Source organism: Physcomitrium patens, chromosome 22 (assembly GCF_059467195.1).
Source record: "Physcomitrium patens ecotype Gransden chromosome 22, ASM5946719v1, whole genome shotgun sequence".
In the NCBI taxonomy this organism is placed as follows: Eukaryota; Viridiplantae; Streptophyta; class Bryopsida; order Funariales; family Funariaceae; genus Physcomitrium; species Physcomitrium patens.
In genome coordinates this window covers 11,961,217-11,980,427 of record NC_143431.1, presented here as the reverse complement: position 1 = coordinate 11,980,427, position 19,211 = coordinate 11,961,217, and the positions used below count along the sequence as shown (strand labels likewise).

At 36.5% G+C, this 19,211-nt stretch overlaps 1 protein-coding gene across 4 annotated transcripts; it reads right to left on the bottom strand.

Annotated features, from left to right (window-relative positions):
- Nucleotides 1-12,359: 12,359 nt before the first annotated feature.
- LOC112274748 (protein TAPETUM DETERMINANT 1) lies at nucleotides 12,360-17,210 on the bottom strand. 4 transcript variants are annotated; one of them, XM_024504464.3, is made up of 5 exons: nucleotides 15,280-17,210; nucleotides 14,378-14,518; nucleotides 13,897-14,234; nucleotides 13,378-13,473; nucleotides 12,565-12,709 (listed from the first exon to the last, which is right to left on the bottom strand). In XM_024504464.3, exons 1-3 carry the CDS (start codon nucleotides 15,401-15,403, stop codon nucleotides 13,918-13,920), a joined length of 582 nt encoding a protein of 193 aa, XP_024360232.1. In that variant the 5' UTR covers nucleotides 15,404-17,210; the 3' UTR covers nucleotides 12,565-12,709; nucleotides 13,378-13,473; nucleotides 13,897-13,917. The 4 variants fall into 4 exon arrangements, with proteins under 4 accessions (XP_090102362.1, XP_024360234.1, XP_024360232.1 ...); XM_090246235.1 differs by lacking the exon at nucleotides 12,565-12,709 and adding an exon at nucleotides 13,216-13,259; XM_090246236.1 differs by lacking the exons at nucleotides 14,378-14,518; nucleotides 15,280-17,210 and adding an exon at nucleotides 13,050-13,259 and having other exon boundaries at nucleotides 12,360-12,709; nucleotides 13,897-14,036.
- Nucleotides 17,211-19,211: the final 2,001 nt, after the last annotated feature.

Below are 19,211 nucleotides of genomic sequence, written 5' to 3'. Positions count from 1 at the left end.
AATATTATATCATGAATAAATCATAACATAATTAAATAAAAAATTACTATAAATTAATTATTGTTTGTTTCAAAATGATGAGTGCAAGTCACTACTGGAATTTCAAGCATTTAAAACTGAAAGGAATTCAAAATGTTTTTAATAGGCTTAATTTTCTAACTGTTTTTTATATTAATAAAAAATATTGATTTTTTAAAAGTCAAATTAATAATTTTAATTATAATTTATGATATATACATATATCAACATCAGAAATTTAAAAAATTACTAAATATTTTTGTCAATTTTAATTATAGTGAATTATTATTAAAGATTACTAAATTTTATGCACCTTCAGATTCATTAAGATTGAAGTTAACACCAATTTAATCTATAAATAGCTTCTGAATAAATTTGTGTAAAATAAACCTGAATGATAATTTAAAAAAAGAAATGATTGTGGCAAAAACAAAGCTTTGAAGTTTATTCAGAATACTCTCAACAAATATGGTCTATATTTCATATGATGTACTAACAATTGATCACATTATTTTTCAAATTTTGGATCTGCAAAAATCTAATTTAAAAATTAGACCAAACATATGATTAACATGCACAAATGATTCATTCAACCATTTTCTGGATTTGGTGGACTCCATACATCTGGTTTTGTTTTTTTTTAATTGAAAAATGTTTTGCTGCCATCATTGAGTTCAAGCCTTCCTAAGGAAATTTAGTGAAGGATTTTATACACAGTATTCAATCCTTTGTTCAGACAATATTCATGCACACATGCAACCTGTTCTCACTCATTTGTTCACCATGTGCAAAGAACAAGTTTGGTTAATGATCTGTTGTATAGATAGTAAATTGGAGGTCTTTCTATAGGTTTTGCATGACTTTTTGTTAGTGGTTATAGCAACAATGAGTTTGATTTTGGTCGATGAGAATGCTTCTTTGTCTCTTTCCCTTATAACCATAACCAATTTTCTCTATTGTATTGATTTGAAAGAACAAAATTTATAATATGTGTCTCATTTTTCTAAAAGAATGAATAGTTAAATAAAATAAGCTTTTATTATAAAGTAAATAAAACATGGTTCTAAAAATACATTTTTATTTTTTTTACATTATATATATAAATGATATTTTTTATTTATTTATGTATTTATTGAACGCTTTATTTTGTGTTAGTTTTTATGATAAATTTCATGTTTCTATATGTGTATGGTACTCATTATATTAAAAGACTGTATTGTACATTACACTGTTGCTTAAACCTTATTCATTTTTGACAAGGTGCACACTACATGGATTAACTAGTATTCTCTCTTTTGAAATCTTACATATGTTGAACTTGTTTTCAATAATACATGACCCAGCACAATTGTTTTTGATTTTTTCAAAATGCAAATGATAGAGGCTACATTACTTAGAAAGAACATATACAAATATATATATATATATATATATTTAAAAATGTATCCTAATGTGTTTTCAAACTTATTTTATTAACCCATGTCATAAAAAAGGCTCCTTTATTGATATTTTTTCAACTCACAAGTACTCACACCTCACAACAAGATCACATCAATCTTGTATCTGAAACAACACACACATGTCCAGTGAAGATTGCTAGATGTTCGGCATCAGTTTCTCAGATTCAATTATTTACTTATTAGTTATTTACTGATACTATTTTTTATTTTCCGTAAAAAAACTGCACAGAGATAGAATAAACAGGTTTAAATTGCAATTAAACTTGTCTCTTGATTATCTAACTAACAACTAGCAGTGTCACATCAAACTGGAAGCATTAATGTGGGCAGGTACAGAGAGTCCAGACAGAAGCCAGGTCCAGCAACCAACTAATCATCAGAAGTTGGAGGCAAATTAGTTCTTGTTGCAGGTTTACATGACTTATTTGAGGTACAATTTTGGGGTCAACCCTCCTGTGTTTTTTTAGGGTATTATTTTCTACTGTGTTTTGTAGAATTTTTAAGGAAAAAACCTAAGAAAAGCAGATAGTGTCATTCATTCATAGATAAATATATATATATATATATATATAGTTTTTTTCTTTTCTTCTGTTTCTGTGTAAAATATATATATATATATATATATGCACACATGCACAGACAGTTGCATGCAACAGGGACTGCAGACAACAACCCCTGAAGGGACACAATAAAAACTGACCATGGCCTCAAAGCCAAAGGTGGGCAACTCTGATGAGTGCAGCCAAGCAAACTATAATTCCAATAGACTGTTCATGATGGATGATCACAGTACTGAGTGATTTCATGTACTTCCACAGTCTACAGTACGTAGATCTAAAACATAAAGAAAAAAGCTCCAAACTACAGTCTACAAACTGCTAGTAATAGTATTAGCTTCCAAACTTGTTTTTATTTTTATTTTTATTTTTTTAATACTGAAATTCAATGTTCAGGCCTCTGGTCAAGCTCTGGAGTGGAGGCCAGATTGTCCTTGGCCTCAATCAAATGCCTCTCTTGCCTCCACAGTCACTTTAAGGAGAGGGTGGTAGAAAAATAGAGATGAATTCTGGAGTAAGCTTCAAAGGTGGTTGTGAAGGTCTTTGATTGTCCTCATGCTTCTGTCCTTGAGGCAATGATGGTAAGGGTTAAAAATAAATAAATAAACACTCAAAGACTCACCCACTAACTTGATCTGCAGCCAATTCTACTTATTTGTTGCTACTGGATATCACTGCTTCCAGACTATGAAAGACTTACAGTAGGTTCAGTTAATTCAGCAAGACCTGGACTGCATACCTTACAGTTTTTCGAGTCATTACTACTAGTTTATGATTTGGACTTGGGAAGAAGAAAAGGAAAAGAAAAGATGAAGATGATCATTTACATGAGTAAGAAGTTGAATACTCATGAGGGAAAGAGGTGATGGTTCCTATTTCAGAAACAAGCTTGCACAGCTCCTTCAAAAAAGACTTTCAAATGTGTGCCCATGTAAATGATCATTGCTACAAAGCCTTTCAGCTTTTGGGCTGCCAATATATAAAGGTTTGGTCTTTTCTAGATGATGATGGTCATGGCTCTTTAAATTAGGGTTTTTTTCCAAAAAAAACCCTAATTTCCCTAGAATAAGCTTAGCAAGATGCCCCAACAATATTCTTCCATGAGGTTGGAAGAGGCGCCACATGAAGAATATCAATCTGTAGTCAGAGTAATCATGTCAGGATATGTACATCAAATTCACCATGGTGAAGGAGTTGCATACCTCTTAAAAATCCTTTGTGGGGTTGAAATTTAGCATCATGCTAAATCCACAAGATGAGAACACTAACCAAGTTCTATCAGCATGATGCTTGTTTTGTAAGAAGCTTGGCCGCAAAGAGGTCAATTTCAGAAGGCATAAACAAAAGTGGACGATGAATGTGAAAACATTTTCAATTCTTTTTTGTATACACAACATCATGGCGCATATGAAGTCATAACATGCCAAAGCATCTGCATAGTACAACACCCTTTCAAATGCCTCAAAGAAATAATTTTTTGACTAGGTGAATTTCAAAAACAATCCATAGCTCATTTTGAGACCAAGAAGGCACTTATATTCACAATCAATTGAGACATTGTGGATGTGGTTTTGGTGACATATTGTTCAATACTGATGATAAAGAATCTGCACCAAGTAGTCAATGGACATTGTCAATTTTTAAGTTATTCAAAGATGCAAACAACAATTAATTTGAGGTGGATAGAGAGCAAGATTTAAACTACAAAGTATACTAAGTGGAGACTAATTCTTTACAATTATTTCGTCTCATGATTGGCTTTGTCTTCTATGGAGTCTTATTTCAAATGTCAATATGTCTTATAGGTGTCAAGGACAAGAACTCGATGAAAAAGCATTTCAGACAAGTGAGCCTTTACTCAAAGAAAGGTAACAAAATATAAATAAATAAGTATGTATATTGAAAGAGAAACTAGAATGGCTATTGCCAAAAGACAAGAAAACTAGAGACCCTTGAAACTAGACTGGAAGCAAGAAAGGAGTTGATAAGAGTGAAGAAGGCTTCACTCTTGTCTCTATATATACTATCTAACTAGGGGCTATGTGGAGACGTTCTATAGGACCTCCAATATGTGTTGACTTCGTAGGACACATGCCTTGACTTACAAGGCAAGTTTTTCTACGTGTGGACCACATAGTTAGCTTGATCTTCAAGCTAACAACATATGTGGCACATGGCCAACTTGTTGACCACGTTTCTAATCCAAAAAGTCAATTAAAGACACCTATGAAGTCAAGGCAGTGTCTATAAAGCTTCTAAAAAGCTTCCATATTAAATACTATAAAATTAACTTATTTTTATCTATTTTTACTTACTTCCACCTATTTGTATATATAATTACTAGCTTACATGAGTATGTCCGTGACATTACCTCCCCTTTTAGGGACGAGTTCCACGAAGAGCGGTCATCATATGTTGAAGAAATCTATGATGCGATGAAATGTATTCGCCACACATTCTGATCTTTGTTCTCTTCGAAGATGATTGATAGGGCCTCTCAACCATCGGTAGTGTCCCATACCAGGGCGAAAAGACCACCCAATTATTTGATCATTGTTGAGGCCTTCATAACTTCTTTCGAATAGAACATTTGGAACACCATCAGGAGTTGTTCCTACCTCTAACAAAATCACCAAACATCAAGAGTTCCTTCCCAAATCGTGATACCAAACGCGTTGTATCTCGCCATCTATTCAAAGAAGAACATGTTCTTCTTGAAGATCTTCATCTTGATTACATCATCTTGAAAGTTGTGACAATCATAATGTCTCATCTAATAGGTCAGCAAATGAAGGTTCTTGAGTCGAATCTGCTAGTTGTTGGTTCTCCATCTCTTAAGCGTCACAACTACAAAGAAGCTACAAACAAGGATTGAAAGTAGAATGTTATCTTACCTAGATGTTGTTTCTTTTATAAAGAAGGTTTTCATCTTGATTTTGATGGATGTCGTTGATGAAAAGCCTCTATCACCTTTGCTGCATTTACAAGATTCTTTATTGGCTCCCATGTGCGTTCACTAATATCATATCCACGCCAATGGACAAGATATTCTAATTTATTTCGGCATCGCGTTGAATCTAAGACTTCTTCTACTTCAAACTCTTCATTATTGTTCACTTCTATAGGAGGAGGTAGAGCTTGTTGTCTTCTTGGTATGTCCACTATCTTGTATGGTTCAAGAAGAGACACGTGGAATACTAGATGGATTTTCATTGACTCCGGTAGATGTAAACGATATGCAACTGGATTGATTTGTGCAGAAATAGAAAATGGTCTCAACCTTCAATAGTCCAACTTGTCACAAGGATGAGTGGTCTTGATATTACAATGAAGTAGCTATACCTTATCATCCAAGAGGAATGGTGGTTGTTCCTTTCGATAGACATCCGCATTGACTTTTTGTTGTTCTTGAGCCTCTTTTAACTACGCCTTCATCGTTGCATATAGCTCTCATAAATGAATCGCCAAATCTTTCGTAGGAGGATTATCAACTTTTGAAAAGTCAAAAGTATCAAGTCGTGGATGATAACCATAATTAGCAAAGAAAGGTGTTTGTTTTGTAGAAGAATATTTCATGTTATTATAAGCAAACTCTGCCAATGGCAAAAGAGTTGTCTAATCATCTTATTGGTAGTTAATGGTACATCTTAAATATTGCTCCAAAACTTGATTAACACACTTTGTTTGTCCATCAATTTGAGGATGGAATGCCGAAGATAATTTTATATCCACTTTTAGAATCTTGAAAAGAGTCTGCCAAAATCTTGATACAAATTGAGTTCCCCTATCAAATATAATATCCTTGAGTAATCTATGATAGCGATAGATATTGTCAAGAAAGAGCTGAGCCATTTCTTCACTTGTGATAGATTTTTTACATGGTACAAAATATGCCATCTTAGTAAAATGATCTACTATCACGAATATAGAATCATAAAAACTTGAGATTGGAAGATCCGTGATGAAGTCCATAGAAACAGAAGACCATGGTTGTTCTAGAATAGGTAATGGCTGAAGAAGTCCAAAAGGTCGATGACGAGGAGTTTTTGATCTTGAACAAATATCACATGATTGTACAAAATCTTTGACTGCCTTCCACATTTGAGGCCACCAAAAATCCCTAGATATCAGCTCCAAAGTCTTATTATATCCAAAATGTTCTGGTGCTAGGAAGTCATGATAAGCTTGAAGAATACGTAAACATGCTTCTCTTTCTGGAACATATAGGCGTCCTTCGAAATAGAGTAGGTTGTTCTTGAATTCAAATTTAGAGGGATCATGAGATTTAGAAGAATTATTCTTGATATCATGAACAAGAGGGTCTGAAGACATACTTAACTCGACTTGCTTGAGAAAAGTTAAATCAATATTCAATGTTGATTTTATTACTCAAAGATAAAATTGTTTCGACTTCAAGAAAACCGTTCTTTGTTGCTCAAAAGCTATATCTCCTTCTTTTGGTGCAAGATAAGAACGTCTAGACAAGGCATTGGAAAAACCTTGTTGTTTTCCTGGCCAATAAATGATGATGTACTAGAATCTTGATAAAGACATGCTCCAACAAGCTTGATGATGATTTAATATGCGTGTTGATATGAAATACTCGAGGTTCTTGTGATTCATATACACAGTGACTGGACTGGAAGTGCCTTCTAGATAATGATGCTATTCTTGAAAAGAATCCACAATTGCAAGAAGTTCTTTGTCATAGATCTCATAATTGATTTCTGCTGCTAAGAATTTTCTTGAATGAAAGGCTACTGGATGAAGTTTGTCATCTGTTCTCATTTGTGATAAAATCGCACCTAGAACAAAGTCTGATGCATCTGTTTCCATAAAGAATGCTTTGGAAAAATCAACACGATATAAGATTGGTGCAGAAACAAATGCTATCTTCAAAGATTCAAAAGCAACTTCCGCTTCTTGATTCCATTGGAATTTTTCTTTACAAGTCAAACGTATAAGTAGAGCTACAACTCGAGAGAAGTCTTTGATAAAGATCCGATATTAGTTGGCAAATTCCAAAAAATATTAGACATCTCTTACCATTTTTGAGATCTTTCAATCTAAAATAGTTTGAACTTTTTTAGGATCCATCATAAATCCATTATTTGAAATGATATAACCTAAGAAATCGACTTGAGTAGTATGGAATATACACTTTTTTATCTTGGCATAGAGTCCCGCATGTCTTAATTTTTGTAATACATGACGAAAAAAAAGTTTATATTCTTCTGGATTCTTAAAATAGATCAAGATGTTGTCTAGATAATAGACCACAAAATCACCCAAAAATTCTCAAAAAACATCATTCATTAGATGTTGAAAAGTTGCTGGTGTATTTGTAAGTCCAAAAGGTATGACATTGTATTCAAAATGTCCATACCTAGTTCGAAACGTAATCTTCCATTCATCTCCTTCTTTGATGCGTACTAGATTGTATGCTCCTCTGAGATCTATTTTTGTATAGATCTTAGCTGGATTCAATTAATCAAGAAGTCCAAATATTAAAGGTAGTGGATACCTATTCTTGATGATAATCTTGTTGAGTCCTCGATAATCAATACACATCCGCAATGATCTATCTTTTTTCTTCACAAATAGAATTGGAGCTCTTGTCGGAGATTTAGAATGGCGTATGAAATTCTTGGCTAGATTTTCTTCAATATACTCCTTAAGTTCAGTCAACTCATTTTGTGATAAATTATAGATTGGTCCAAATGGTAGTTGTACTCCTTCTTTAAGGTCAATTGAGCAATCATAGAGACGATGTTCCGAGAGTGTATCCGCATTCTTGTTTTTTATTACATCTTAAAATTCTTGATAATGGCTTGGAATGCCACTTGAAGTTTTTTCACTAGTAGAAACAGGTGTGGCATAAATAATATATGGTGATTCTTTCATAGCAGCATGCAAAAAAGCTTTTGTACCTATAAATACGGGTTTAATTGAACTGGACTTATGACTCTCTACTTGATTAACTACACTGTTAGTTATACTTTTAGAAAAATTAAGAGTTTGAGAAATCCAATCTATTTGAGGGTTTTATTTTTCTAACCACGATAAATCTAAAATGACTAGATTAGAAGGAGATCTAATGATATTAAATACTACAAAACTATTATGACCATTGATTATTATTTCTATAAGAAGGATTTCGTGAGTAATATCTCCAAAAGACAATGGACAATCATTTATGACTTCTACATGAACAGGTTTAGTTTTCTTTACTAAAGATATGCTATGTCTTTTAGTAAATTCTTCATCTAAAAAATACGCTGAGGCTCTTGAATCTAATAAGGCAGAGACTTTGTAATGTTTAGGTCCTAAAATAATATTTTATGTAAAACAAGGAGAAGGCTCTGAGGAGAGAATAAGACCTTTACTAGATATTGTGCAAGGTTTCAGCCACACGGTCCCTATTGTAGTTGGACAAATTTGTTTTCCGACATATTGTCTTCTTTCACAGCCATACTCCTCATTTTGTGATTACGTCGTTTCTTTGGATAATGTTGAGCAGTGTGCTTTGATTCTCCACATTATAAACATAATCCTTCTTGACGATGACGAGTCTTTTCTTGTTTACTAAGAGGTTTGAAACGTATTGCATCAATTTGCATATCCTCTACTTTCGAATGTATGTGTTGAAGAGATGTTGGTGTTGCTATTGAATTATAGTAACGTTGAGGTGCACTTGTATGGTTCTCAGATCGGAATTCAAAAAGGCGATTGTCGCACTTCACAATAAAGTCAATTTTTTGACTCAATGTTTGAGGATCAGGTAAGTTGAGCATTAATTATTTTACCTCATATTGTAATCTGTAGAGAAATTGGCTAATAAGTGCAGCATCATCCCACTTGATATCAGTTGCAAGTTATCGAAATTGTGAAGTGTACAATGTTACTGATCGATTGTCTTGTTGTAAAATATGGATCTTATTGGTTGCATCACGAATTGCATCATGTTCTCTATACATGGATTAAAACTCCATCAAAAAAGCCTGTAGATTATCCAATATTGGATCTCGTTGTTCAAAAAAAGGTGAAAATGATGATAGTGCTAAATCTGAAAGAAGGGTACCAATGAATCTAACTTGCGATCCTGGAGTTGAATAGCTTTGGGGTTGAAGTTTAATCACAAGTTGCACTTGATTGATAAATCCTCAAAACTTTGATCTGATACCATCAAATTTCTCGGATAGGACAATTCTTGGTTCTCTAACATTTGAAAGGCGTTCCACTATAGGAGAAAGGACATGGTTTGGTGCAGATGTTGAAGCGGCTCCAACCATTTCTATATCTTCACTTCCTGCCAATCTTGTTGCTCCTTGTGGTGGTAAATTGAGTTGATGCATCGCAAGCATTAACTCCCTCAATTGCTCTTGCATTTGTGCCATTGCACTCTTCATTTCAATAAGTTTTGCCATGATAACACTTAGAAGAGAGAAGATGTCTAATATCGCTCAAGACAAATAGAAGAGAGGACTTGGGAACAAAAAAAATACTAAGGACAATAATAGTTTAGAAGAGGGTAATCTACAACTTCTAATATGCTTATATCTTATCAAGAAAAAGGTATAATCCACTCTTAATCAAGATTAGACAAAGCTCTGATATTGTAGGTGTACTTTTGTCAATATGTCAAGGACAAGAATTCGATGAAAAAGCATTTCAGACAAGTGAGCCTTTACTCAAAGAAAGGTAACAAAATATAAATAAATAAGTATGTATATTGAAAGAGAAACTAGAATGGCTATTGCCAAAAGACAAGAAAACTAGAGACCCTTGAAACTAGACTAGAAGCAAGAAAGGAGTTGACAAGAGTGAAGAAGGCTTCACTCTTGTCTCTATATATACTATCTAACTAGGGGCTATGTGGAGACATTCTATAGGACCTCCAATATGTGTTGACTTCGTAGGACACATGCCTTGACTTACAAGGCAAGTTTTTCTACGTGTAGGCCACATAGTTAGCTTGATCTTCAAGGTAACAATATGTTTGGCACATGGCCAACTTGTTGACTACGTTTCTAATCCAAAAAGTCAATTAAAGACACCTATGAAGTCAAAGCAGCATCTATGAAGCTTCTAAGAAGCTTCTATATTAAATACTATAAAATCAACTTATTTTTATCTATTTTTACTTACTTCCACCTATTTATATATGTAATTACTAGCTTACATGAGTATATCCGTGACAATAGGTATCACAAAGATCATGTTGCATATGGATTGCTTTAAAGGATGTAGTGATAACTATGTAACTTTATTTGTAAAGATGGTTTGTGTTATAAGCTTACAAAAAAAAACATCTAGTTCTTCCACATATATTAAGTATTTTTTTTTTTTTTTTTTTTTATCATTCTTGACATTATCTCATAAGAAGGCACATCTTATCTTGACTTTCGAGTTTGATTTGAGCATCAATCAAAGTTATACAACCTCCACCTTCTTATCATTCTACTTTTCAATTGCAAGACAACTAAAGTTATCTTTGTGGTGGATGCTATACTTTTGGATGTTGTTGCTCCAAAATAGAAGATTCAATTAATTGGAATTAGAATGGATGGCAAGCAAACAATGACTAGATAATTTTTTGGCATCACAACAAGGATGGTCAAGGTGGCTAGTGATGGAGTTGTGTGAGTGTGGTGTACTCTGCATTAATTTGATCTCATGGTCGAAGTTGAGTATGTTAAGTTGCATGACAACTAATTTATCAATATCTTGACAAACCTTGTTTCTTACCTTTTTCAAAGTACAATCTCATTAAGAGGATGGATTATACATGTCCAAAATTTATAGACATACTATGGTCATCCATAAAAAAATTGAGTGGATTTTTGTAATAAGGGCACATAGAAATCTACAAGTACCTCATGCAAAAGTCACTTACATATATCCTTCTCTTTTCTTAGTAGGTTGTACTACTTACATTTGACAATATTGTAGAGGTAATTTCTACCATTGTGACATACTTGCAAGAACTAAGCATCCTTTTGAATTAACAAAAAGTCTAGCTCAAAGGCTTAATTCAATCCTTGGTGGGTTTGTACAAAGTGTAAGTTTTGCATAGTGCAGAGACTCTAGCCATGGCTTACAATGCCTCAAATTTGATCATCTGTAGATCTTAATATATGGCTTTGATAATTCTAGAGACTTTCATTTAAAATCAAGGGACCTTTGTAATGAGCCTCATTGCTTTGCTACTTGTAGCCAAGGTCAAGGCCATCATTTCTAATATAGCAACCTTATTTGATGGACTTGTCAACAATATTGCATCCATTATTACTCAACTCAATTGCAATAATGATGCTACTAGTGAAGACATTTTTAAAGTGCTACCCCACAATTTGTATGTACCATAGACATCTTTGCTATGCATATCCATCCATCAACACATGCTACAATTAGAATTGGTTGGATAGGATGCTCAATCCATCAAGGATATTGAAAAAGACTACCAAGCCATGATGCATGCCTATCATGAAAAAATGACCTTCAAAGACACCATTGACAAGTGCTCCAATTTGCAAATAGAATTTCATATTGGATGGACTCATTGCAATGGCTAATTTCTATAACTTCAAAATTTTATGACAAGCTAGCCTCTATTTTTCTTAACACAAGTATTGTCAAATCTGGCTTCTCCACGATTGAGTGGATGAAGGATAAGTATCAACAGTGCCTCATAGACTTCTTGCTTAAGAGTAACTTCCACTCTAAACAATTGGCTAGACTTTGTCAAATTTGACAAGGTTGGATGTTTTTAGACAAGTTTGTAGATGAATTTCATCTATTCCTAATTACCTAAAATAAAACCTAGTCATGACTCTAAAATAAACTAAATTAAATATTTCAAGAAAAACCCTAATTTAAAGAGGCATGATGATGACCCATGCATGTTAGTGATCAGCTCACACTTTGTTAATCTGCTGTGGCAGAGAAGTGAAGATGTGATGTCCAGGTCACATCTTGATTGTCTCAGATTTTGTGTGATATGACCTAGAGTCATGGTGGAAGACAGTAAAATAGTTCCTTTCAGAGGCATGGATGTGAGCCAGAGATTTGCCATTACATGGCAAAAATTGGCACAACAGCTTGCACAATTAGCAGTGATTAGATATCTAATCCAGGTTGTGGCATTCACAAGCGATTATTCTGTTAGACTGAATTTGGATACTAAACAATGTACATAACATTGGGAGAAGTAGCAACAGAAAGAGCTACATAATTACATATACAAACTGTGTATGAGAGAGAAACACCAAAACATACATTTCCAACTACAGTATATATTTTGCAGCTGCAGTAGCCATGCTGATTTCATAGGAGGAAAGAAAAAATATTATGTACAACGAAAAATATTATGTACAAAGTTAGGATGACTTGAAGCATAGTGGGTACATAAACGAGCTGGAATAGTCAAACTGGATGACACTACTGTGCTTTAAAGACCTACCCCGTTCCTCAAGGCAAACGTCGTCGTAGGCAACTCGTGCAAAGATGTTAGGATTGGGAGGTGGGAAGAAGCTAACCACTCACAGTACACTTGAATGTCTGAGGGAGCACAACAGATAATGCAAGTGTTCACTATCCGAACACAATGTTCTGGGTTATTTTCCCACATAGCCATCTTGTCTTTGAGTAATGCTAATGTCTTTGTGCAAACATCTGCAATATCACCCACAATGTACACTCGATTATTCCACTGGCCAGGCTTTGCTCTCCTTCTAAGCAACACTACAGGAAACACTAGGACATAATGCTGGAGGAAGTCAGATGGTCGTCGTCATAAGAGTCCGATGCATTCTAGTAAGTTGAACGAGCCACAACCCCAAGCATAAGTTTGACTAAGGCCAGTTCCTCGTCAATTCTAACGTCGCAGATGGGAAGGAAAAATTTAATTTGCATCACTTCGATAAACAAAACTTTGCAGATCTGAACCTCAAGGAGTACATGAACGAGTTTGCGAACTCAGACCGAGCGATGTCCCCAAGCCTAAGCGGATTACCTCCATTTACATGGCAGTCATTGTATCCAATGCGCCTAAAAGTATTGGGATTGACCAGCAAGGCCGAAGCAAACCAGCCACATAACACATGGATGTCTGATGGGGCACAATCGGACAGGCAAGTGTTGGAAATCTGAACAATGCACTGTGGGATGCCAGAGGAGGTATCACGGCCCTGGAATATGCTAATATCTTTGTTTGAACACAGGTCTGCAAATAACACACAAGAACCATTATTCACCTGTCCGCTGAGACCATCAAAACCCGTAATCGCTCGACATTGAGTGTTCACAGTGCCCATAGCAACTGCATGGGAAAGGACACTTACTAGTTGCTACGATTCGACAATTGGTGTACCGAATCCTTTGAACCATCTCATCTGGGCTTAGCATATTTCCAGGTGACTTTAACCTCCACTTCAACCCTGCATTTGAACAACTGAGAAGTGTAAAGACATGAAAATGACCAGCTCTCACCTTCCCTAAAACTGGTGAACACTTATAACCATGACATGTGAAGTTATATTTTTAAAATTTTACCTTGTTAGATGCATAACCAAAATGCCAATCTCTCTTCGTTCTCGCACTAACGTGTTCAAAACAGTATAGAACAGCTCGCTGTTTGCACTGATCGCAGACATGTTAAAGGATTTATTGAAGAATACTACTAGTAATTTCAATCAATTTGTAAGGTTTGGGCATGATTATAATAAAAGAAAATCAGAAAAAAAGCATCAGCCCGCGATTTCACATCAACGTCAAGCAAATTTTAGGTTCAACCAGAACAGACTCTAAGGATTATGAACTTAAAAAGGAAGTTAAATTAGAAACGAAAGAAGAGAATTTACTTTTATTTCATGAAGTAGCAGTCATGGCCATTTACACGTGACGGCAGTTTCAACTCTCAGTTGGTATGCAAAGGAGTTCGCGTACTGAAAAGTGATGCTATCCCCATATGGTATGGGATTGCCATCATTTACAAGACAGTCATTGTATTTTAATCTTCTGAACACCTTGGGGTTGACAAGTTTGGCCGACGCGAACCAGCCACAAGCCACATGCACATTGGATATCGGACACCCTACTGTGCATAGGTTGAAGATCTGAACACTAAATGTTGGTATGCCGTTCGGCAACGGGCTTCCCGGCCCTTGAAATATGCTTATGTCAAACTTTGTACACATTTCTGCAATCAACCCAAAATTCCACATATAAATCCATCTATACCCTTTATAGTTCCGCTTCCATTCATCCGGCCTCAGGTTGTTCCTTGTTCAGTTAAACCACAGAACCATCGAAACAAACGGAGTGCGAAAGAGATTTGCTTACCACCATCCAGCAATCTACGATTCGTATACTTCACAGATCTTCCGCTTGAAGTTGGAGTTATCTCTGCAACACTGGGGGAATCACTCGTCGACCCTGTTTGGTTGAAATTGAAGTCCATAACGTTCTTCGCGCTTCGAAGTCCTGAAAACACACGAATGAAATGATGTGGATGGTCAGAACAGTGATCCTGACAAATAATTGCGGCTGTCAGAAGAAAAAAAATATCAACCTCATTGAAGGCGAACTAGGACTGCTTATGTTTTCAGATCTACCGAGGACTCCAGACTTGCTGACTAGATGAGAAGTCAATATTCCTAATATTAAGTTCGACTTCTAGCTACCGACAATGACCGATGACTCAGAGGATCTGTGGACAAATTCATCATTGCCAAAAAAAAATTAAATTATGACTTTAAATAAATAAATAAATAAAACAGCCAAACAAGGAATCCATTTTGACACGAATTTGGAATGCATCTTCAAGAGTTTCTTCCTCAAAAGGTCTATATGATTAAGCATTTCGGTATATTAAATTATGCTAAAAGATTGACCACTCACGTCGGACTTCATATTTAATCGAAATTTCAGCGAGAGCTTCGTAACCAGGAGTGTACTGCATTAGTTCTCATGATAGGAAAATATCTACACTTAGCACAATTAGATTGGATAATGGAACGAACAAGTCTACTAATTCAGAGTCGGAAGTAGAGAGTCTATGTATACTCGATTGACATTTTTTCTATGGCCTTTTGAACGCGTATTGGCCAACTGAGGAGCTAATCAGCTCAGAAGACCATTCTATATGTGTAAACTTCGGAAGTAAATGTATCGAAATATCCATGGATATCACAAAACAAGTCGGCCTACTGTTAGGGAGGAGAGAGCAGGATCAAGTATCGAACCTGATATTGAAGATTCAACGCACGTGAAGAGGGGCAAGACGAACAAGAAGAAGCAGGAGAGAGAAAACGCAAGTAGCATTCGCTGTTGCAAAGAGACTCCGATGACAAGGATCATGGCACTCATCGCTGCAGCAGGCACGTCCCCCCCAATCGCAGGTGATAGACGTAGGAAACTCCAAATGGCAAGCAATCCAGGCCTAGGGGATGCTTGTTGATAAAATCTGTGCGGTAAGTAGGCTGCCGCTGCTCATGACTAACAGTGATCTCTTTGAACCATGTGTCCAGAAAAGGCTCATGCTGAAAAATTGTATCCTACTGCAGGACCTCAACTAACAACTTCGCGCTTCAAATATCCCAGAACAAATGAGACAGGAAGAACAGGTAGAAAAGGGAATTCACCTCCACAGACCTATAATGGCTCCAATAAATTTCAGATGATAGAAGCAGATCTACAAAGGCTTAATTCTCCATGCGAAACAATCGAAAGAGTGCCTACAAGCTGCCTAACCAGCTATTGTCTCGGTACTCACAACGGCAGGAGTCCATACTGCACGACCACGGGAATGCATGGCTGGAACTGCGAGTGGTCTGAGGTGGCACTACGAGAAGACCTACGGCTGAGAGAGCTCGGATTCGGCACGTCCTCCTAGGCAAGCTCGATGTTTAAGACTTCAGTGGACTCCAGTGAAGACAAGAGAGAGTATGGTGTACGTACTGAGTCACTAGTGAATGGCAGGATTTCATACATCTAAATTCCTTGAGCAAGCCAATGTGGTATAGTGTATAGAACTTGAAAGGCAGGTGGTTCAAAATGAAACTTCAACGTAAAAATACAGAAAGCCAGCGACCGATTACGAGTTTCCTATAGGCACGACAGAAATTATAACAGCTAGAGGAGCTGAAAATCTTCTAAAATTATGACCAGCGACTTCAACAAGAACAGGAGAAGATTTCTTGATGTTAAAGAGGACGCGCGTACACGAGGACTATCAGCCAAGCACTCACGTGAACAGGCGCATGCACAGCACCTTTCAACGTAGGAGATATTCGTCGGAACTTTTCAGCAGACCAAGAGACCAACTAACCAGGTTTCCTCCAATGTTACTGCGACTAACGCAAGAAACTGGCAGAACCTAAGAACTCGACTATTCCATACATCAGACACACGAAATCCTTGGCATACTCAATACAGCACATGGACCGGTCTGTATTCAGGAGAAGCAAACCCCTATCAAATGAACATCGGCTCCATACCACCCCGGAGAACTATTAAAGAGGGATTATTAACCCTTCCACCACTCTGAAACACCTCCTCCGTCTTCAACAACTTGCTTACGAACGCCTTCTTCCTTCAGAAGTGGCAACCAACAACCAGTACAAGAGGACTTCACCCGCCCACCCTCAGACATCTCCCATTCCGAAACCTAAATTTGCATTTCTCCTCAACCTCGCAATTGATTCCACCATCTCACTCCGCTTCACCGACACCTCCAGGAGAAGAATTAAAAAAAAAAAAAAAAAAAAAAAAAAAAAAAAAATTCCTAATGTTCGCCTCTCTGACTTGCTCAAATTCTGATCATAAAACCTTGCATATCTTTTAAAACCCGCGAAATTATCCACAAATACTTCGATGCACATCTCGCCTAACGCAATGCCGCGGCCTCGCACCAGTGCCCGCCCCCCCACATGTAGCGATCAGGACGTCCTAAATCACTCACTGCAGAACCAAATTCAGAACCCACTCCACTCTGCGCCACAAGACACCGTAACCGGATCTTGGGGTGCGCCTAAGTTGGAACGCGCTTGCGCGAGCAGACCTTACGCGCCGCGATCCAAAGACGAAACGGTCCTGAGTGGAGAATGAAGGACGAAGAAGCGACGATGTCGACGAGGGGAAGGGGAAGCTCCAGTGCGTAAGAACTCAAAGAGCCTTGGCAACGGGGAGACGAGGCTCTGGTAATAATCCCACTCATGGGCGTATTTACTGCGTCAAGTCCGGGGGTACTTACCGCCCCCCCCGCCCACCCACCCCGAAGCTCCGTCACTTCTCGTCCCACTATACTGCAGCCCAGAATACGTAGTTACTGCGCAGCCAACCAGGGTAGATGGCAGCACCACAGGAAAAGAGACTTTATTAGGGTTGTGGGTGGGGATTTTGACCCCTAGTAAAATCGACTTGGGCCAACGGTGGTCTAAACTACCCGGGCCGGGTGGGCGTGCGCTGCGACCTCCCCCACCCCTCCCGTGATTCTGCAACTCTCGCTTCTGCTGCTGCATGTGGATCAGGAAGTTCACGGGCAGCACCCCAAAAAAACAAAAATTCAAACCCCAGTTCTTCTCTCCATCAAATTCATCGTACTAGATGGCACTCAAAATAAAAAGATGATTATATATAAAGGATATAATGAAAAAATCAAAAACATTGACCTGCTTATCATCCACTCAAACACAAACATGTTGGACTACTTCAAATTTTGTACGTCGTTGGAACTTTTATGGCATTGGATTCAAATAATAATTACAATAGATACAACAATAATAAGCTGTTTAAAAAAAGTGATTATAAATGAGTAAAAATCAACCCTTACACACTGAATCCGCAACAGTGTGAGTTACTATTCTGCCATTTATAGGTCTTGTGTTCATAATAATAATAATAATAACATCTATATAGTGTGCGTGTGTGTGTGTTTGAGAGAGAGAGAGAAAGTTAAGTGACCGTGTACAGGGCATAACTGTTTAAATACGGGGCAGGACCAGTTGGGGGAAGGGATAATGATAATAAAAGAAAAGAAAAGAAAAGAAAGTAGTATTGATGAGAGTCCATCATATGTCAGCACTGCCACGTCTGAAACCCAAGCCTAGAGCCATGGCCAATATCAGCCACTCCCGCCGGCGGGACTAGGATGCCACGGCAACCCTCGTTGACCCACCTGGACTAGCCCCAACCTCTCCCGCCCTTTCTCTCTTTAATTTACCATTAGCTCCTCCCTGCCAAAGGACCACCCAATATGGTGACTTCATGATATCTGCAGAGTTCAATTCCCATCCCGGGTACTGCATGTCTTTACCCCTGTAGGCTTTGTACTCAACATTGAAGGAGGAGTATTGCTTCCTGATTATTTTTAACTACACATTTTTTAAATAATACAGTTGTAATTTTAATTGAAAATAATACTATTATTAATGAAAGTAATAATAATAATTTCAAGGTAAGGATATTGATTACCACCACCAACCTCCATAATAGTCACTAGCTAAATCCCACCATATGAATATGGGACTTCAATAATGTGGAAATTATATGTTTGTCGGGATCCTCAATGATGAGAATATGAATCCACAACTACCACTGCAAAAAATCATTATATATGTGTTTATACTTAGATTTAATATTTAATAAATTGATGTTACCAAATCCATTCCCTATTTTGTACACTGAAACTATACAAATTACAGTCAATTTTCCGGAACAGAGTATTTACATCACTGAAAGATTTCTTTAAATTGCCAGTTGTTTAATAATTTTTTGGGGTATATTGACTGTTACATGAGGTGAATATGGTCTTTACTGTCAGCATATTAATTGCCACGAGCAAAAAAAATGCATTTTCTACTTTGAAAAAAATATCACGAAATAGCATTTAATTCTAAGCAACAGTTAAATATCAGTATTTTGAAAAATAAATTTTTCTATATAAATTCGTGATGAAAATATGTTAATTCTATGTAATAATAGTAAAAAACAACGACAATCAATGTGGTAATTTACATCTGACCAAAATGTCAACAGTAGTTTTTGAAGCCAAAAATACACTGTAAGGAGGTATTTATATTTGCAAGGCAAAGTAACAGGCCACAATTTTAAAATCTTTAAATTGACTAAAATCATAACTCTTCTCAATTTCAACCAGTCAAAGAATTAAAAAGTT